At 36.4% G+C, this 23,095-nt stretch overlaps 1 protein-coding gene across 1 annotated transcript in view; it reads left to right on the top strand.

Annotated features, from left to right (window-relative positions):
- The window catches only part of LOC116174702 (glutamate receptor 1), a gene marked incomplete at its 5' end in the record, with an annotated part of 29,181 nt that extends 6,377 nt beyond the window's left edge, over positions 1 to 22,804 (top strand). Inside the window, 5 exon segments of the mRNA XM_031492662.1 lie at positions 11,264 to 11,851; positions 11,905 to 12,149; positions 12,209 to 12,317; positions 12,540 to 12,752; positions 22,617 to 22,804. Of these exon segments, the coding sequence (XP_031348522.1) occupies positions 11,264 to 11,851; positions 11,905 to 12,149; positions 12,209 to 12,317; positions 12,540 to 12,752; positions 22,617 to 22,694 (1,233 nt within the window).
- Positions 22,805 to 23,095: the final 291 nt, after the last annotated feature.

Genomic DNA, 23,095 nt, shown 5'->3' with positions numbered 1-23,095 from the left:
TTTCAGGTAAACGTCCGGTACGGATACGTTCATTTAATCTTATTTTGGGCACTGCACCAGTTGACTTAAATTTAGACACAAAATTGTGATGAATAAATATCGATCAAAGTATCCCCAATTTTTCGAAATGTAATTTTAACAGAGCGTCTGTCTTCCTAATAGACTTGAGTAGTTTTAATACGGTTTTCGAGACAAATCGCGTTCATTATCCCGAATGGTAGACTCTCCATTGATCAAATGTGAAAAAAAGAATGACGTATCTGTAATTTTACCCAAATATACAAGTACTTACACTGAAAACCTCAGTTCCTATTACTTAGTTTCCTAATTTGTCTAAAGTTTTTATCAACTTTGGAAAATTAAAGCAACCGTAAGTGTGGGTGCAGCAAAGTTTACTATTCATCCAGAAATTTTTATGTGAACTGATACGGATTAGGAAGTAGGAACAGAGGGAAACGTATTTGCCTAGATTATTATGTCCCTCCGCAAACTTACCACGCGGTACTTTCTATGCACATATACTATTTCATTAAAATGCAATTGCAATGCAATTCACATTGGAATGTAATTGCTGTTTTCATTGCCGCAGTAAATTATGGGTCTCTTATAAACATTAGCGACGTAAACTACCTACATCCAAGTTTGTATCACCTATTACAATCCTTGTGACGTTAATAACGCTCGTAAAAGACAATTCGACAAAAAGGTCTCGATACGATAAATCTTAACAATAATAACAAAGAAATTTTGATGACTTTAAACCGATGAGAACTGCCAAACTAATAAAATTAATGTATTTTCGGCTCGTATCGAAGTTTTATTAACACTTTCGGCACGCTACGAGCGAGGGGGAAAAATGGTCTTTGCGCTAGGTTGTTAATTTTAGTGTAGATTTGATTCAAAATCTTAACCTGCAATAAATCTAAAGTTCAACATCTATTGATTATCCCATTAAGCGGTGTTTCTTCATGCACTTAGGTGATTAACGAGCGCTAAAGTTAAACGTGTATGGCTACTGAACTGTTTTATCACGACTCTGCTTTTTTATCCTGTTTCCATGTTTGTTTGTCGTTTCTAAAGTATTTTCATGGCCGCAACTGCAATTATTTTATTGTTATTTTCTACCTAATGCATACCTTCTTTCGTACTACAGAATGCAATATTGTACTTTGTTTCAGTCAGCTTTCCCTGCGTAAACTTTTGGAGTGCGAGTGGTAATTGCCATATCGAGAATAAAAGGTTAGTAATTCTCTAACCTACAAAAATGAAGTTCTTTTCGATCACAGGAAGATGAATTTAGCAAAATTTAGCCTCCGTTAACTCTATCAGATAAGTTTTTTTAATTGCGTCAGGAAAAAGCGGTCTTTCATCTTACTATTAATCGTATGGGACAGTTAAGAAATGTAGTCACATAGGAGGTTATCTAACAGATAGAAATTTGCATGAGAGACTGACTTTTGAGCCCCCCCCCCCCACAGAGATAGTTAGCGAAGGATGACACTTCTCCTAAATATAATAGAAATATTAATTAGTTACGGATCGGATTGAGATTAAACATCGAATTATGTAAAAATTTACTACAATACCTATTCATAGTACTCAATTTACTTTTAATTAACCATGCGGCCCATAATACGCATACTGTATGATATTCGAATTCCTTATTTTAACATATTTAAAAGAAATTCATAAATTATCAACTTAAGGAATTTTCAGCTTTGAGATTAGCGATGCAGGAATAACATGATAGTACGAATATGATGCCGAAAATCAGGAAGTTCTACAATATTCCGTTGCCAAGATCTCGACCGATTTACAAAAGGCTCCAGAACAGCCGACAGTTAGTGAAACAATAAGCTCCTTTTTGAGAATCAAAAATGCGCTAAAAATTTAGAAAAATTACCTGCCGTAACAGTCCAGATGATTTTTTGTTTAACTTTCTATCTGTGTTTTCAAACAAAGCAGCTTCAGACGCCCACAATCACAATATCGGGGGACATGCGAAACCTGCATCTCCCGATATCTAAATTAAGGGTTACACGCAACAGACTTCTACGAGGCATAAAAATTACATATTATTCATTAGGAAAGGCGTCAAGAGGGAGATGGACAACTTTCCTCATAAAACGAGTACCATACTCCTGCTAATGAGGTGACAAACCAAATCCTATTTTCCAGTTCGGCTAAGGACCAATTTCGTAACACGGGTTGCGAATTTTGACTGCACATGAAATATGCTCCGCTATGGATTTTTTAAAACAATCAAGTCCGCCTCGTGATAATAAAGTCCATTTCGTTTGGGCAAACCCAAGATAAAGTTCTGCTTTTTAAGATTAGGTAAGCGACAATTTTTAAGAAATTTTTTAGGAATACAAAACGGTGCGAATGTTTGCGTTTTGTCCGTCCGTCTGTACGTCCGTCGGTTGGGACCAGCTTCTGCGGTAGTGAACTACTTTTAGGGAAATTGTCGTAGAGGTCTAGCTTCCTTTTCGAGATCCGAGGGTAACGGGTAGCTAAATACTAGTTTTGCATGGGAGGAGGAATTGATCTCGGTTTTAAAACATAATCAATAACTCTTGCTAGTAATAATAAAAATTCTATTTAAATTAAAAGGAGTGACAAGACAAGTTCTGTTTTCTTGTGGTCTTAAAGGGGATACCTTTTCGTAACACGGCTTGCGAATTCTGATTGTACATGAAATATGCACTGCTGTCAATATTTTAAAATACATTCGACCCCTGCCAGTAATTCTATTCTAAATACGACAAAAGACAAGACGAAGTCTCGTTTTAAGGGACAACCTTTTTGCATTAATCGTATCATATCATATTCTAATTGTACGTGGAAAGAAGCCTTTATATCGATTTTGAAATATAATCAACCCCTGATAGTGATAAAAACTCTGTTTTAATTAAGCGAGGCGCGCAGACATATTCTAATATGAAAAGAGGTAATGCTATATTAACCCTTGCCATTGGTAATAAAAATTCCATTTTAATTAGGCCAGGCAACAAGACAAATTTCTACTTCTTTGGGAATTTTTTGACGTATCACAGAGCTCCTCTTTATCACTGATACTCAATATAGTGATCAATTTCATATATGAAGTGACACGCAATATACAAACCAAAATGGATACAAGCTATCAGGGAATTATATGACTCCTGATCGGGCAGTGACCTCGGACTCAACAATTTTAGTAATAAGCACCATCGAGCTCATCAAATCATATTCGCAAAAATTGGCTTGACACTAGATTCTTATCCAAAATCGTTTCCAGACTCCCACTTATTAAACACGTGTACAACTGTGACGGATTGAACTCATTTAATCCTTTAATTGTTAATTTAATCCCCTCCTCCTTAGTCCATCAGATCTTTCAATATTAGACACCTTGGAACAGTTATTGTCAGCACAGCTACTACGAGCAAAACACTATAAGGAATAGCATCTTTAGTTTCACCTAATCCATTCGCATGCCAACAATTACCCGCCAATTGCTGTATTTTAGAGTCTCCGATTGGTTTTCCACGTTCTACATTTTTTTAAAGTAGTAGTTTTAAGTTTTAATTAAACACGCTGGAAAACCAAAAATGAGAAAACAGTATTTCTGACAAATAGAGAAATGTAGGATATGTAATTTGTAGTTACATTACTAAACGGGGGAAATAGATCTATAAGTTCAAGGGTCAAACAGAATCATTGTTTTTCTGTGTCACTTATCCGTATAACAACCTTATTTATTTAGCATTTCTTACACACAACCTAATGAACGTAATCCCCATTCTAGTATTAAAGTTTTATGACAGAGAAAGCTTTCAATTATACGTCCACCCAATACGCCGGCACTACCAAATTACTTGAGCTGTGAAAACATGTGAAACTGATTTTATTACGTTATAGCTAAATAGGACACCACAAAACACTTTTATTGCCCCCAACATTCAACCCTTCGATATATTCCTCGTTTACTGCCCCAGATAAAATGCGACTGTGGTTCCAATACGTCTGTTTTACCTTATCTATTAATATTGCAAAATTCATTTCCTAAATGTCCAATTTCGTTAAATCCGCAATATCCTTTCTGGAATAAAAACAAAGCTTAGAGCAGCTCAAATTACGACGTTATTTTTATATGACTCCCGGGTAAAACTACTCACCATAATTAAGAAAGAAATATGAGGTATACTCTCTTACACGCTTCAAACATTGTTGGGTCAATTGAGTTGCCCAAACGAAAATATGACCGAGAATCCGACGTAATTTAGGGCGTTTTACAATTGTATAAATTTGGACGGATCGAAATGTAACAAATAATAAAAGTGCGAAGAGTTTATTTTCCGTTTTTGTCACCCGGCGTTGGAAAAATGAGAAGAACACGTCAATGAAATTATTTTTTGTCAATATCTTGTGTTTCGTAAATTTAACAGGAATGATGGGGATGATTTAAAGGGATATAATTTCGCACAAAGTTTCAGTTGCTTTTCTTCGTCTTTGTGATATAGTACGTAACTTGCGAAATAATAAATGATGGGGTTGAATACTAACGAACTTTTTTCTCCAAAAGCTGTCTCCCACAATCGTTGAATTTTAGAAACTCAAATTTGTTGCTTATTCGGAAAAGCTCCATAAGCAGTTAGTCACAACAGAATTTTTATAATTCTTACCTAATTAAAGATATAGATTCCTATGATGCATTTGACTGTAATAACTTTAGTATCGACGCTCAGCTATACGAAAACGTACCTAAACAAATCAGGATATACGAGTATATATAGTAAGTGCCGAGAGGGAGATCCTTAACCCATAATAATTCAGCTCTGGCTCGTAATGAATAAGCCTTGTCGCAGCACCGAAAGGAGCTTAGAATTAAACGCGGTTTTTCTTGAAAGACGAACAGTCCGAAAGGTTTAAATTTTTGCTAGAGAGATAACCTGCGCGATCGATATCTTTTGAACGAGTATGCTTTTTCTTGGACGAATATACCTAGAACGAGTTTCCGCGAGTGATCTGTCTGGGGCCAGTATTCTTGAGGGTGAGTTTTGTTCGTGTCGATTAGTCTTTAGAAATGAACATTCTTAATGCATAATTATATTTCTGGATAAACACTTCGGAGAAAAAATAGTTCGGATACGAATGGTAAAAAGGGGAAGAAAGAGTGATAAAATGTCAAATTTCTTAGATAGACCGTTAACATTAAGCAATTAGTACTTACTTGGGAGGTAATTATGATTCCCTCACAGGAAATAGAAATAGGTACTGCAAAAAATAATGTTGCTTGTGGCATATGTTCTGTGCAAAAGTTTGAGGCGAGATTTTGGAAAGTAACAACAAAAGGGCAAAATTAAGGCAACAAAAAAGAGTCACATAGGCGAATGTTCCTGGTGTAATTGTTGGTGGGCAGAGTTTTTGTGGAGGTTAACGTTCAGAGACGAGCTTTTGCAGACGAATTTTATGAAGAGAATTTTCCGGGGAGAACTAACCAGTTCCAGAAAATAGTAAAATAATTAAGGACACAAACGTGTCCTTAACCTAAATGGTTGTTCTCGCCTTTATCTTCAGCTCAAAATCAGATACCCAGAGATTTAAGAATAATGAAGTAAAATAGTACCGTTTATTACACGGAATGAATGAATACAATTTTTGATTGGAGGGATGGACAAAATAAACCTCTAACAAACCTCGGTCTGCCAATGCTTCTAGCATATTTGTGCCAACTGCTCCATAATTTGGGGTCTATTTGTTGCTAGTCTTCTATTTCTCATGTGCAACGCTTAATCCAAAATGGTTAGTGGATATATTCATTTTTAAGAATTATGTGCTTCTTTCATGTTAAGTAAATTACCAGGCACTAAAAATTGGACCTTTTTTAAGTTTTAAAAGCATACATCTGCAATGTTTGAGTACTTGTTTTTGGTTCAGGCACCAAATTCAAATGTGTCGTATTAAAAAAATGAAAATTAGTATGAGCTTTTCGGTTGAACTCTATAATTAGAGTAGAAAATAATTTTAACGTCACAAAAAAAACTCCGGACTTTTTGGTAACTTTATACGAATCAAATTGGCACCTTGCCTCAGTATTGAAAAGTGTATATGATCTTTATAAACATTTTGAGCTTTTTAACGGTACCGGCATTACATTTTGAACCCCGATAGTAATGTGAAATACTCCTTCCTGTAGATATAATATTTTTTAGATGTTTGAGCTTTTCAAGGTACCAATTTACAGTTTTGGTTTCTTGAAAGCGTAGTAAAGATTTAAGCCCTAATAAACTAATTTCATTTTTATACTTCGTTAGTGTCATGAACCCCTATACCCTATCAAGCACCGTACCATAAAGCCATTTTAGCGCATTTAGAAAAAATGTGCTACTGTTTGCATTTTGTCTGTCCGTCCATCCGGACCCAAATCTGCCGTGTTGAATTCCTTTTATTAGGGTAACGCTCCTATTGTCCTGTAATTAGAAGTCGATTATAACTGCTTCTTTTTTTTTTAAATTAAATCGTGTATTGCCAAATCAACATACAAGTGTTATACATGACATTTATGACAGTAAAGACACAAAATGACGAGAATAATGACAAGACTTATTCTAATGTCTCTGACGACTAATGCGAATTTATAAAAAGTGAATGTATAACATTTAAAGGATTGGCTTATTCACTATCGTCTTCGGAAGCTATAAGATCTTGCGGCATTTTTCGTTTTAATCTAATGAATAAGTTTTTTTGAGAAAGATTGAAAAACACTGCACCGTCGCACGCACTTGCATTTTTAACGAACTTCTTTGCACATTTTAACGTGAAGTCTTGAATAGACGAAACGCCTAATTCGTAGTGGAGCTGATTGTTGCGTATGTACCAAGGGGCGTTTACAGCAATTCTAAGGGTTTTGTTTTGAAATCGCTGCAATTTCTGAATGTTGGTTTTGGAAGTGTTGAGCCAAATCGGACTAGCGTAGAGTATTAATGGTCGTAATAAGGTCTTGTATAGCAACGTAGTGCATTCGGGTTTGAGTGAGGATTTTCGATTTATTAACGGATAAAGCTGTCTTAGTCGATTGTTGCCTTGGGAGAGTTTTTGGTTTATATGGTAACTCCAGGTGAGACGAGTATCTAAATGAACTCCAAGATATTTTACTGCACTGTCCTTTGAGTTCCATGGTATGATAACTCCGCTTATTTCGATGTTGGGTGGGTCAATAATTCTTCTCAGAGTGAATATCTTACTTTGACATTTTGGTGGGTTGATTCTGATGTTCCAGTTATTGTACCACTTAATAATTTTGTTTACGGCATTCTGTAATTCGTGAACTGCTTCTTCCAATATTGTTCTCTGTGTAATGATGGAAGTATCGTCGGCAAATATGGCTAGGGATGCTGTTACTGTTGGTATGTCTGCTGTAAAGATATTAAAGAGAAGTGGCTCCAAGATGCTTCCTTGTGGAACGCCAGCGTGAATTGCTTTGATTTGTGATGTGTAAGAATTTACTTTAACTGCAAATGTTCGACGTTCAAGGAAGGAGAAGATTATTGTTTGCAGGTAGCTAGGAATGCTCAGATCCAGTATCTTTTTCTTCAGACCTTCGATCCAAACCTTATCAAAGGCTTGTGCTACGTCGAGAAGGGCCATTGTGGTGTAACACTTATTTTCAAATCCAGTTGAGATAATTTCGCTGGCGCGTTGGAGCTGGTGACATGTTGAGTGCCCTCTCCTAAAACCAAATTGAGAAGGTGGCAGGGTATGTAGTGTTTCAATGTCTTTCAATAATCGAGTGTAAATAATTTTTTCGAGGACCTTGGAGAGAGTGTTTAGTAGGCTTATAGGTCTGTAGTTATTGATGTCGTGTTTGTTTTTGCCCGGCTTGGCGAACATGAGAATATGTCCGTGCTTCCATTTACTGGGGAAGTGGCCTTTTCGCAGACATCCATTGAACAGGGAGGCTAGATATGCTAGGCATTTCTTGGTTAAGTGCTGAAGTACAATGTTGGGTATAAGGTCATATCCAGGTGCTTTTCGTTTGGGTAAAGTTGCTATCAGTTGGGCTATTTCTTTGGGTGATGTGGGTTCAATGTTTTTGGGGATGGGAAGATTTCTTTCGATGTGGTTAGTTATATGAAGTGCTTGCGTGGGGTTGCAGATATTTAATGGTGAGAATAACTTTTCTAGGTGGGTAGCGAACGCTTCGGATTTTTCGGCATCTGTGCTAAGTATGTGTGTTCCAGAGGTAAGGGTTGACAGTTCATCGTTCTGTTTTAGTATTCGTTTAGTGGTTTTCCACATCCCTGGATCTCCGGGGCCGATGTCTGCGATGTATTTTTTGTATGATTCGATTTTGTATGCGTGCTTCTCTGTATACGAGACACAACGCTTTAGAACATTCACTTCTATAACGACGAATTAATATCTCTTAGAACACCATCTAAGCTACAATAACCACCAAAACTGGCTATCTTTCACCAAAAAAGCTAACTCAAACGCCTCGTTTAACGTTTTCCCCCCTTAGTTAAAACATTTCTCCCTTCTATTTATAAACTTTCCGATCTATTTCCTTACTTAATAACGACATTAACCAATCAAATCCGCTAAAAACACTGGCCGGCTCTCCCTCCCGTCTAACTTCAACTTTGTTAAACACCTGCGTTTACTTCAAAGAACACATGTTTATCTTCAAATTCATTATCTTTATCTTTGACGGAGCGATAACGAACTCCTTATCGCAAGATCGGATTAAAGTGCAATAAACTTTTAAGAAACACTTAACACAATTACTTGCAGATGTCCCTAATCTTTCTTGTCGTAATTTCTCTAATATTTTGTATATCTACTCCAACCCCCCCTTTTTGTTCGTCTTTATCATACATCGGGACGGAATTAAACATCTGCAAAGATATGTTTAAACCGTTCAATATAAACATGTTTATTTTTGATATTGGTGACCACCCTTACTCTGAATAATACATGTGATTATCCCCTTTACAGTTTTTTACTACTATTAAAATTACTTCTAGGTAAAATTTAATATTCACTCAGGAGCTGTAGGCGTTACTCCCGTTTCTATAAAGCCCGCCGCGCCGTGGAGAAATTGTATATTCTAGCGAATAACGGTGAACAGTCAGTGTTTTTTTTTAACCCCGCTGGATCTATCCCCCCCCCCCACTATTGTGAATCAATTTAAGAATGGTATCCAATCTATGAGTTATTTGGATTCAGCCCCCCCCCCCCCACTAATTCGAATTACTTTTTCCAAATTAAATTTCGTACTTGAATTACGAGCTATTCAAGAGGTTTCATTTACAAGTAATTGCAATTTTTGAGCGACACTCTTAAAAAAGCCAATAGATAGGAGAATAATCGATGGGGCGGCCAGTTCCACTTGGACGTAGCCCCTGCTCTATTATCGTTTACTTATTTCATTTTTATCCATGAATTACGCCCTATCGATTATATCTATTTACTCTCTTAAGAATGACACTCAAAAATTGCAATTACTTGTAAATGAAACCTCTTAAATAGCTCGTAATTCTAATACAAAATTTAATTTAAAAAAAGTAATTTGAATCAGTGGGGGGGGGGGCGAATCTAAATAGACCCCCCCACCCCCATAAAAAATGTTAGATTCCTAGTGATTTAAGCTCTAACACTTTATGCTTGCAATATGGAAAGCTCCTAAATAACTCATAAATTGGATACCATTCTTAAATTGATTCACAATGGTGGGGGGGGGGGGGCTAGGACCAGCGGGATGTTTTTTCAGTGCATTTCTTACTAAAGTACTTATAATGTTCTCTTTATCCACTTATTCTCATTTATACCTTTTGTATAAATTTGTATCTATGATAAACGAGATGGCAAACAAGATACGAAGAATCGCATACGATTTTCAGTAGGGGAATTTTTGCCACTCACCTCGAATTCGGAAACCAGACTTTTAATCGTTGAACTTGTAGAAATCGATTGACGAAGGTTTGATATCGCTGTTTCTTTTCGTTCTTAAGTTAGACGAGAAACGAACGGACTGACATGACGGACCAAACCATCTCATAATGAACACTTTTTTCTTTCGAAAAATTCCCCTGACTTTCGAAAATTTCCACTGAAAAGTGCAGATAAAGCGCATTTTTTAAAACCGGAATAACTTCATAAAATAAAATTTAAAGGCAAACCTTCTTCCGATGCTCTGTTCTCCAGATATGAGGAATTATTATAGCTGATCTCAATAGGGGGGCGAGGAAAAAAACTGTGGTTGGTCCGAATTAATAAACCTTTCAGTCAGTTTTCCCCCTCCCCCCCCCCCTCGAACGAACAAACGCAAACAATAATTATTACATTTTTTTAATAGTTAATAAAATGCGTTAAAAATTTCAGCACGGAAACTTGTGTCTTATCTTGTTAATTATTGCAATACAATTAAAGAAAATCGGAATTTATTAAGTATACCTACGGTAGAAAAAAACCTGCAACTTAAAGCAATTTCAAATCCAAGTAAATACCATGGTTGTAATGCCCTCGAAGGGAGCGGCAGTGTACTAAATAAATCATAAATTTAACTGAATCAAGCAAATGGAAATCCGCAAACTACTTCCCTCCCTTGTGGGCCACATAGAATAGCCTTGAAGAAAGTAATTGTTTACTCTCTGTCTTCGAAAAATTGGTGAACATTTTTATATTGTTCCATTTCACAATGTTTTCTATCCTCAGACTAGTATGCAAGTAATTTTCCTTCACAAGTCGTTGATTTAAAACCAAATTGGCGGAAAGCACAGTCTGCAGTTCATCAAGTTTCAAATTGAATTGCTGTGAAATTTTCAACAAACCGACAATTCTGGGTCATATTCACTGTGAAAATGTGTCCGGCGAACGCTCGTTGGTTACAATTATAATTTCTCCAACCGAGATGCAATAAAATTTATTATCACTTAGATAGGTTCTCCCTATTAAACTAGTAGAGGGTTGAAGCTTTCGAAACGTAAAACGCTCTCAGACTAAAAATGTTTGCTAAGTTGCGGTCAACGCTCATAAACAAGTTACGCAAAGCGAATTCGGTCCTTACATAATAAATAAATGCATTTCCACGCTTTCATGAAACATTCCTAAAACGGCATTGTTTTGTAAAATAAGTGTAGGTGTCTCATTCGCTAATGCGCAACACTCCCAGCTTTAATTTGCTCCTTTTATTTCAAAGTACACGTAGAAATGCAATTGTAAGTACCGACCATTAGAAATGTAATGGTGATAATTATTTCTTTCTTTTTTCCTACAGGAAGCAGATATAGCCATCGCGCCGATGACAATAACATCGGAAAGAGAACGTGTTATCGACTTTAGTAAACCGTTCATGTCGCTCGGCATCTCAATTATGATCAAGAAACCGGTAAAACAGAAGCCCGGGGTTTTCAGCTTCCTGAATCCTCTATCAAAGGAAATATGGGTGTGCGTAATTTTCAGTTACATCGGCGTTAGTATTGTTTTATTTACGGTCTCGCGCTTCTCTCCCTACGAATGGAGGCTTTTACATTTAACTGGCGAACACCGAGATCCTTCCGGTCCTGGAGGAAATCCCAACTCAATGGCAAATGATTTCAGCATACTAAATTCTCTTTGGTTTGCTCTAGCCGCCTTTATGCAACAGGGGTGTGATATAGGTCCCCGTTCGATATCCGGGAGGATAGTTGGCGCTGTTTGGTGGTTTTTTACCCTTATACTTATTTCATCTTACACGGCGAACTTGGCCGCATTTCTTACGGTCGAAAGAATGGAGGCTCCCATAAATTCGCCCGAAGACTTAGCGTCACAAACTGAAGTGGAATACGGTACGCTTTATCACGGTTCGACCTGGGACTTCTTCCGAGTACGCATTTATGTTTTATTCTTCCGAATCCATTAAATTACCTCCACTTTCAGAGATCTCAAATAACGCTATACTCGAAGATGTGGGAGTACATGAATTCTAGAAAACACGTCTTTGTAAAAAAGTACGACGAGGGAATACGTCGCGTACGACAGTCAAAAGGGAAATACGCTCTTCTCATAGAATCCCCCAAAAATGACTACATTAATGAAAGAGAACCTTGCGATACAATGAAGGTAGGACAACATCTTGACAACAAAGGTTTCGGAATTGCGACTCCCCTCGGTTCACCACTCAAGTTAGTTTACCCTATGCTTACATTCATATTTCCATTTACATACGTTTTCTTTATGTTAGGGACGGCATAAATCTCGCCGTGCTGAGCCTAAAGGAAGGCGGAGAGCTTACAAAATTAAAGAATAGGTGGTGGTACGACAGAACTGAATGCAAGCAAGGAGACAAACAGGTACAGGTATCCATTATCTTTTACAAATTTAGATAAAAGATACATTTTCTAAATGAAAATCCCTCCCCATTCCACATTGTGTTTATCTTTTCGAGGATTAATCTATTTTAGAAAGTAATTAAATCTTTAGAAGTTTACTCCTCGCTGAATTTCGTAATTATTAATTTCACAGTTACGAAATTTCAACTTACACGTATCGATTTATTTATCAATATGTTACAGGAGACCGCAAGGAACGACTTGTCGTTAAGCAACGTCGCGGGAATTTTCTACATTCTAATTGGCGGCCTCCTGATCGCTCTAATTGTAGCGCTGCTGGAATTTTGCTATAAATCCCATTCCGAAGCAACGAGAGCCAAGATTCCGCTAAGTGACGCAATGAAAGCTAAAGCAAGACTCACGATCGGCGTTGGGAGGGACATAGATAATGGAAGGGTACGTAATTAATTACTTTCGTAGTATCGACGATTTACAGTTTTGTTATGCTCTGCCTACGTAGCGGTTGCTCGCGATCCTACTTAATTACATTATCCCTGTAAATTAGTAAGTTATCATGTTTTCAATTTGAGCTCGGAGGATCTCTAAAGTACTAACCGTAATTAAGCAATATTCCGTGCATTGCCGAGATCTCTAAATTTGCCAGTAATCAACCCCCGTTTTCATTATTTGCGTTCTGATGAAAACACGATCACTCATTTTCAAATGTGATAGGTAATAAATGCAATTTTGAAGAGTTATACAAAGTTTCATACAATTTCTTAGGATAGTAGTGGAACATTTATGAATAACAATAGGTATTTTAAACAATCTGAACATGATTTATCGTTGCACAAACTAACAAACAATAGCTGTTTTCGTATGTCAATTTATTGATAGACATCGTTCTAAGTGTTACTGGAATTCAGTTTTCCGTTTTCATTTACTTGATTGCTGCTGCTTTTTCGTATAACAGTTTAAATTTGTTGTGTTTGTTTTTTCAAGAAGAGAACACTTAGTAATTCACCCTGTATCGCTAGTTTTTTTTGCTCTTCGGAATCAACGCCCATTGGCCAACATGATTGAACCCAGCTGCACGAAAAGCATTCAAATAAGGCCACACAGAGGTCCTTTAGGATAGACGATGGGAGGGAGAATTAGAGAAACATAGCAAAGAATACAAATATACATCAGTATATGGGCTATGGTCAACGAAATAAACCCGGATTCGAACCACCATGAAAACCGCAATCCTGTTGTACTGCAAAATCAAATTATGGCATTTGAGTCGGTTGCCAATAGACATCTTATCTTCGTCAGGAATTGTACCTTCAAGTGTCTTTTAGGAAGCAATACAATCTATTTCTGTGTTCGGTGTAGATTGGACATTCAAAAATTAATACATTCGGCAGAATTAACTACACCAATCAAACTGTTAAATCTCCTACCGTGAATCCCAAGATGTATATAATTTAACCGAGACACTTCTTTTAATTCTGACAACAGACTACTTTCTTTCATATATTAGAATTTGAAAATTATTCTTCTTTTCTGGAGGGACTTGAGATAAGTCCATAACCTCGCGGCTTCTCCGCGTGTTTTAACGGCTCGTGTTACTAAAACCGTTGAAAGTACTGGTTCAGTACGAAGTTTACAAAAATAAGCTCCTCGGTCGGTCGAGACACCTCCAAAGGGTTCAGGCGTTGAAGGGGTCGGTCCAAGAATCCGTTAGCTGTTTTCACGTTTGCGACTCGAAACTTTCCATCGCGTCCATAATAACATAACTCAAAGACGGCGAGTATCAAACACAACATCTGAAATAGGAAGAACTTCTCGATTGTTAAAATTTTAAGACACAGTAATCAATGCTACGTGGTCCTTGCGAAATCGCTCTTGCTTCTTCTTCACTTCTAGCATTAAATTATATCGTTCAGGGAGACCTTCTGCTTTCTTCGGGTCAGGAAGAATTCTTATTTTAGGGGCTCAAATATTAATAATAGTACTGTTTTTTTATGGATTAGAAAAATTTTTTCCTAAACCATAATCAATAGGTTCACGGTTAGATAATCCATTAGGTTATCTGTTCTTCCCCCTGTACCCCTATATTACTAAACATAGATTTTACAAATCGAAACAATTAGCAAAATTCGTTTTTGATTTGCAAACAAGCACATATCTACTAAGTAACTACCTACCTACCCACAAAAAAAGAAAGAAGCAAAAGAATTATGTTAAATTTCGCTCTTTAATTAATAATTGTTTGCGAAGAGAGGCAATAACTGTCCGTAAACCGAGTTATTACTGAACTTGCAAATGTTAAATGAAAATGAGCGTTGAAATATTGCCTTGCATGGGATGGGGGCTAAACCCCTGTGCCTCAAATTTAAACGATACATATCGGTACGGAAGGTGATTTTATGATACAGGTACGGTGGTATCTTATTAGTTACGCCTTCTCTAAAAAGTTTCCTGATAGTCTAGTCAAATTACATTTTGGGCTGGATGTTTTCACTTATCACTCAACGAAACCAAGTATACTGTTACTGTATGTCAAAAAAATTCCTCTGAATCCAAAAATCATAGATCCCCTGGCCGGAAAGTCCCGGAACATATTGTTATAAACAAAAAATGAAGAAAAAACAGGAAAATGTCGTTTTTTTTTCGTATTTGACTACAATTATCTCGTTAATTATTGCTATGAGGGAAAAAATAAAGAGAAATGAATATGTTTAGAATCGTTTCATCGGTTCCCAAAAAACTTGCAACTTTTTTGGGACTACCTGAAATCGAATCATACACTGGCCACTCTTTTAAGACATAGCTCAGCAACCTTTCTCGCGAATAATTGTGGAAATGCTGCCGATTTGAAAAGGTTAGGCGGGTGGAAAAGCAGAAGAATCCATTTCACACATCAACATAGAAAAAAAATGTCAGGTTGTGAATCTTGTGTAGTTTCAAACAATTGCGATAATGCAGCAGTTATCGATGTTACACCTAATGATGAAATAATTGTTAACCAAGCGATTCAATGTGAAACGTCTGTAATAGAAAATGTTACAACTCAATGGGAGATTATTATAGACAAGGGTAAACCAAAGCCTCAGTTTCATTTTGTTAATTGTTCCAACCCTTCAGTTAATATAAATTATTATTATCATGATAAGAAGTATTAGATTTTTTATGTTATTTAAAATATTGTTCGTTTTTTTTTCCTATAATAAAGTTATAACTAACTAGTTTTGTTGGATGATATGGTAAAATATTACACTACTCTTTTGTCATATTAACATACTTACTTGTCATTTTATATATCAATGTGGTTACGATGTTATTTACAAGCGGGATTTTTGACATTTTAAGAACAATTATACCACCTGCAACCGTTAAACTTGTTTATTTAATTATGCACTAACTCTAAAACCTACGGGGATCGGGTTTATCATATTCTTTTGTTATCAAAAGAAGTGACCAAATAGGGGTTTTCAAAAAGATCGGATGAATTTTACTTAGTAATACCAAATTGTTATCTTCAGGATTACTTTTTTATATTTTTCCATAATAAAACGATAACATTTGAAAATGAACGTTCCGAACCAACTGTATCTTATGGAGAATTCGATTCTAAACAAATGCATTTGTCTTCATTTTTTCATCAGAGCAATAGTTGGTTTCAATCACGATGGTCGTGGTCGTCAACACTTCTTCCATCAGACCATAATAAATATAGTACGGGGGTCAATTTTTTTTATCAAGAAATGAAACGAATTTTAACAAATGGAAATATATTCAAAATAATTGTATGCGGATAGGTATTGGTGCAATGCCCTTGACTCGTATAAGTGCACTGCAAATTGAAGCCCGATTCTCCTAATCAGATTACAAACCAGCAAAACTTGTGCTGAAGTGTATAGCGAATCATTCATCTAAGCCATTTATTTTATTTAATCACCTATGACCCACAGAACCAACTTCTCTTCCAAACCAAAAAGAAAAATCGGTACAGCGTATATATATTACGACCATTTTTAATTTCTGCGGTGCGCGTTTTGGTTTCGGATATACTTTGAAAAATTTCCCAAAATCAAATAACCCAAATATATTGGAAAAAAAATAAGATACGAAGTCGCATACGATGTTCAGTAGGGGAATTATTTGCCTCTCAGCTCGTATTCGGTAACACACGTACGTACCTACTCTCAAATTTTCCGCAAACTATGACGGTTATGTCGTCAGCGTAACCTATAGCCATAAATGCAAGGATGCTATATAACAATAATATATACAGCCTGTTTTACAAAAAGGGTCCAAGTTTGTAACGAATTTTAATTATGGTTTTACGAAAAATTTGTGAATAATAATTTTATATGTGACATTACGATCGCATATTCAGACTTCCGATATCACTTCCGGTTAAACTAAGATTTTTAAAAAGAGCAATCAATTTGCTGTACGACATCAAAATATGCATATGGTTGATACACAAAAAAAATGTCTTAGAGGGAAATGAGAGTATAACAGACAGGCCGATATCGAGATTTTGTTTGATTCGAATTCCTGGTACTTCAAAAGGTATATTTTCTTTACAAAAAGTCGAAGGGTGGAGTCATTTTTTTACCTCAATGCAATACCTCTCCCATACTAACGTGTGGGTAGTAAAAATGGAGAAATTCGTGATTCTATATTCAAAAGGTTGAAATCTAGCATGCCGTGTGCTGACAGGATGCGCGCTGCCTGTTGTCTTCCATGGGGGATTGTATCGCGCAAAATTAAATCCTCAAAACTGAACAAGTTGATGTAGGTATTTTCCTTTACTAATCATATCTAACTCCGGTTACTCCTCTCATATGGAGCTCTCAAAATTATACCGTTTTGCTCTTCCAACTTATTGAATACGATTAACGGGCAATTTAAAAAAATTCTCAGCTTTCTCTCAACACCATGAATTGTAATTTACTTCTTTCTAATAAAATTAATTAATTAAGTATTCCTTTTTTCCATTCTATTGTCATAAAAATTTCATTAGTTAGGTACTCGTTGATTAAGTAACTACCTTGTAATACGGACGCTTACAAAACCTAATCAGGGGTTATAGTTTATTTCATTTTTACCTATGTAATTTATGACTATCCCCGGCGTCAACTTTAAGCAGAATTTAAGATTAGTTCAGCTTAGTCATTGACCAAAATTGCTGCAGTAATGATTATTATGGGTCATAAGCAGGGGCGGACTAGCACGGGGGGGGGGGGGGGGGATTGCCACCTGGCCTGTAGATCATAATGGCCCGTTGGAAATTTATAAGTATGTGCTGTATTTAGTTTCTTGCACTATTAATAAATTATTAACACGTTTCTCTAATGGGGGTTGATGTTAGGTTATTAAAAAATTCTGTTTTATTTGAAGTGTTTTACAATGAATTTATCATTTTTTGTCGTAGTATTTTGAAAGTGCTGAAATACAATGATAGGCGACGCACCTCGTGTGGATTGTATATTTTGTTACTTTTAATTATCAGCTGCAATTTAAGAAAAAACTGTATGGTAATTGATTTTCGAGAAAGGAGTACTTTAAAATGTTTTTGTGGTGCACCTCAGAGCTAACCCCCCCCGCCACCTTCACTACTACACTAATACTATACTATGGCCCGTAAGTACTCAGTCCGGCCCTGTGTATAACCTCCCATTTTTACCAAAATTCAACTACACCAAAATTTGTCGGGAAAACACTTTTTCTTATTAATTTTGGTGCGTAGAATCCAAAACAATTCGTACTTTTTCGATTAGACTTCTCAATCAAAAGTTATAGACTAGAAACCAATTTCGAAAAAAAATTCAAAGGGTTGTAACTTTTGAACTAGTAGCCCAATCTTGGAACTGTTTGAAATTATGGATTCTACAGGCACATTCTATAAGAAAAATTTTTTCCGGGTCGATCTGAGACAATTTTTTTTCGGGGCTCAAAAAAAGGCAGTGTGTACCTTCCTTTTTTACCAAAAATCGACTGCACCAAAATTTCTCGGGAAAACACTTTTTCTTATTAATTTTGGTGCGTAGAATCCAAAACAATTCGTACTTTTTCGATTAGACTTCCCAGTCAAAAGTTATAGACTAGAAACCAATTTCGAAAAAAAATTCAAATGGCTGTAACGTTTGAACTAGTAGCCCAATCTTGGAACTGTTGGAAATTATGGATTCTACAGGCCACATTCTATAAGGAAATTTTTTTCCGGGTCGAACTGAGACAATTTTTTTTCGGGGTTCAAAAAAAGGCAGTGTATATTGTATAACCCATGGCCTAATAAGAGTATGGTCTGCTATTCCCGTGAACGAAATCTCGCACAAGTCGCGCATGACGTCACGCGGTTGTGTACACTGAAATATTGTACACCCGCATATGAATAAATATGTGCTAATATTTCGATGTTCCATTGCATATGTGATAAATACGATTATATAGCTATATTACTTTATTACAATGGTCCATTGTGTGGTGTATGGTTGCAATAATAACAATAGAAAAACTAAATACAAGTTAGTTTAAATTTCCAAAATATGTTGCTTTTCAGCGGGGTATAAGTGTATCGGCATCTGATTGATGGCTATACCTTCACTCAACGATCTAACCGATCGTTAATAGATTTGTATAACGAGCTAATAAATAGGTAGATAGGTACGATACGGAATATGTTTTGACACCAAGATTTGTTGGTAAATATACCTTCCAAAGGGCCGGCGAATGCTGCTTTGCTCAGCCATTCGAAAACTCGACGGAAATTAATACTTGTTTAACGGGCCAACATTGCAAGAAGGTATTGCTGAAATACCTACCTTCATTTTGCTCAAGAAACAACGAACATTCATAAAGAAGGTTCGCTTTATATGACTGCTTAAGTTGCATACAAATTAAAAACGAAATACCGATTCTTAGGCGAAATCGCCGAATTTGAAATAGGCGATAATTGGATTATTTTATATCTGAACGGGATTTAAAAAAGCCAACAAATTATTTTGCTGTTATTGAAAAGTAATAACTTAATGCATCCTGTGATAAGACATTGATACCTAACGACGCTTGCGACCCGAGTTGCGACCACTTAGTTAAACCAAAGAGCATATAATATAACGATACTCTTTGAACTGTGGAGTAAGGACGTATATAAGAATTCGAAAACGAAATAAACAAAATGAGAAACTGCGGGACTTCTGCAAAAAGACGAACAATTAGTAACCAATGAAAAACCTCATGTTTTAAACAGTCTGAATTGATGTTTTGTACATATTTTACATTAAAACCTAATGATTTTCTACTTTGTTTTTGTAATACAACACAGTTTGTTACGTAGATATATGCAGATAATCTCTAATTAGGTGTAAGTACTTTATGAATGAAAGCTTTTCACCGTAATTGTTAGGCTTTCTTATTTATTCTTATGGGAGTTTTGCCGGCACCAGTTCGTTTCACAACCGCGTGACGTCACATCAACGCCAGCCGACTAATGCACTATGCGCAATAGCAGACCATACTCTTATTAGGCCATGGTATAACCTTCCCTTTTTACCAAAAATTGACTGCACCAAAATTTCTCGGGAAAACACTTTTTCTTATTAATTTTGGTGCGTAGAATCCAAAACAATTCGTACTTTTTCGATCAGACTTGTCAATCAAAAGTTATAGACTAGAAACCAATTTCGAAAAAAAATTCAAAGGGCTGTAACTTTTGAACTAGTAGCCCAAACTTGGAACTGTTTGAAATTATGGATTCTACAGGCCACATTCTATAAGAAAATTTTTTTCCGGATCGATCTGAGACAATTTTTTTTTCGGGGCTCAAAAAAAGGCAGTGTATAACCTTCCTTTTTTACCAAAAATCGACTACACCAAAATTTCTCGGGAAAACACTTTTTTTTATTAATTTGGGTGCGTAGAATCCAAATCAATTCGTACTTTTTCGATCAGACTTCTCAATCAAAAGTTATAGACTAGAAACCAATTTCGAAAGAAAATTCAAAGGGTTGTAATTTTGAAATAGTAGCCCAATCTTGGAACTGTTTGAAATTATGGATTCTACAGGCCACATTCTATAAGAATTCTCCTCCTCGTCTCCTCTCACGTTGGATAAGCTCACTCCTAAATAGGTAAAGTTCTCCACTCCTTCTGTTCCATTCAGGTTTCCGGCGTCCTCCGAGCTAAATTTTAAATTTCTAGGCTCTTTTGTTCTCTTTCCCTCTTGCACTTCCATATACTGTGTCTTCTCCATGATGATTCTTAGACCTTTTTCAATTTCCGAGCAGTTCTATTATTTGGTGCTTGCTTTTGGTTACTAAAGCTACATCGTCAGCGAAAGCAACCATTTAGTGTCTATGATGGTATCCGATTCTGTGGAACTCGCATCGATTTGCTCCAGGAATAAATTAAGTAAGTCGGTTGATAACAGATCTCCCTGGCGGAGTCCCCGTATAAGTCTGAAGTTTCATGAGTTGATGCTCTTCCTTCATTCTTTATTGTTCGTCCCTTGTAGCGTCATCGTTATTAGGCTGGTTATTCCTTTTTTACCAGCGCGTCCCCCAGTTTTCTCCTATCTACTGTATCGTAAGCTCTCCTGAAAATTAAAAGATTAAATGCAGCGGCATGTTTGTGCTCAAAGCTATTTGCTGTTCGCTACTTGATCACAAAAATTTGGTCACTTACAGATATCTGCTTGCTCGGAGGCACACTGATTAAGTTTTAACTTCCTCTTCTGTGAGTTCTTGTATCCGTCCTTCCTCCCGATCTTCTCGTCCGTGTTCCGCCCTGCCTGTTTCCTCATTGTTGTCCCCTAGGATTTCTACGCTTAATAAGCTCATCCAAGTCTCTTCATGAACGAAATTAAAAAGGGGTTCAAGCTCAATCTGTCATATTCGTTACATCTTCCACATCATTTAGTCGCTACTGTCAAGTAGGTATACATATATTGCTATCATTGCGCTATTTTAGTTTTCCACGTTCATTCGATTACTCGATTACACTAAACTAAAAATCGTTAGCGTTAAATCTCACCGTGTTCGTTGCCAATTAAAAAAAATTTGTCTTTGAAAAGGTGCATGCACTCACTGTTTACTGTTTCAAAATATTAATCCCAAAGGTAACCTTATATAAAGTGTCCTATCCCTTTTCGTTACTATATCCTTTTGGGGACTTAATGTTAATGCGATGTGATTAAATGTTAAGCTAATATTAAAGCATCCGAGTCAGGTAACAGCTTTAATAGGCCCTTTTCTGATTCTCTCAACTGAACTTCAACAGTCCGATAACTTTCCCATTAGCAATCACAAATCAATTATTCAACCTAATAAAATCCATCCGGAATTACGTTAGAAAACTTCTGGTCATTCATCGTTCAAACATCGCATTATAGTCTTTTTGTTTTTTGAACTTATAGGGAGATCAAAGATTTTTTAATTGGAAGCGTCAATTCCGTCAAAGCTGAAAATTAATGTAACCTTTCCAAAAGATGGACGCATAGGGAATAAACGAACCGGAAGGACAATAAAAACATTGGGGAAGTTGTAGAAATGTTTACGCGCTTATTCAAATTAAAAGCTATGAAAAGTGTCAACAAAACAAACATGGGACGAGAGGGCTAAACCATAAACAGTTTTCGAAGCAAACGATTAACAAACTAGTACGTATTCCATTTACAATCGCGATTTTTGTTGAGAAATTGAAACGTCAAACGCAAAAAGAAATAAAGCGAAATTGCATCGTCGTGTAACCGAAACATCTTTTATTGTAAAGCTACCCTTTTCCGCTAAATTATGAATATCCTCTGTGAATGGAAAGCAAACTATCCTTAGGTACATAGTTTTCATGGACCTCCCATTCGCTTTCCAAGTGCCTCTGACGTCTTTGGCAACTACGGTAAAAAGGTGGGTCAACTATTGACTCACATTTGCACATATTATATCAGCACTTGTAATACCCGAAGTAGCATGCGCCCTATATTTCCGAGTTTTAAATAGCATACATAGACTTCACAAAGAAACGTTAGCTATTATGTGCAGTCCATCGTGTATAAAAGCGACAGAGTTAACGCAAAATTGTATATAAATAGAAGTTCCCTTTATAAATAACGCCATACAGCGACGAGGAATTTGATATAATTTCGTCCAAAAACGCAATTTCGTGCGCGCATCAAAATTGTAAGGTCTCGAAATCACAGTTCTTGAAAAATGTACGCACACATACTTATAAAATAATAGTTTTCTGGCTTGTGTGTATTTCTCTACCTTCCGTAACCTTCCCAAGTTTGTCCATACATAAATATTTAACACACTTGTCTCGTTTCAGTATTACACCCCTGCAAACCAGATCGCTGGCAGTGCCGAACAGGAGCAAGCCCACAGCAACACTCATACCCAAGTCTAATCTAAAAATTACCATATCTTTAGTATTAAATGTAACTATACTGTTTTTATATTCGGTGTGGTAGTTGTATAAATGTGATACCATGTTAATATTAAATATTGACTGTTTAATCCAAAGTCTTTTATTACGAAGAGCAATCCTGGAAGGCAATTGTGCATTGTGGTTGAAGGTAATTGCGTGACGATTGTATCGCTAGACGAAGAAATATGTCTACGGTAGGTCATTGCAGTAAAGCGAGCGCACTTGAACGCAATTTGCTCTTTTCTGGACGTTGATTGTTTCGTGCCGATAGCGGGGAAAAGTTGCGTGCGAACAGATTTACCGAACGATTAACGTTGAAAAATATAAGTACGCCTCGTAAAATGAGAGAGTAGACAGTAAACAATTTAGGATATTATCAA

Source organism: Photinus pyralis, unplaced genomic scaffold (assembly GCF_008802855.1).
Source record: "Photinus pyralis isolate 1611_PpyrPB1 unplaced genomic scaffold, Ppyr1.3 Ppyr1.4_LG6, whole genome shotgun sequence".
NCBI classification, from domain to species: domain Eukaryota; kingdom Metazoa; phylum Arthropoda; class Insecta; order Coleoptera; family Lampyridae; genus Photinus; species Photinus pyralis.
The sequence above is the reverse complement of the archived record's forward strand: the minus strand, read 5'-3'. Positions and strand labels throughout refer to the sequence as shown.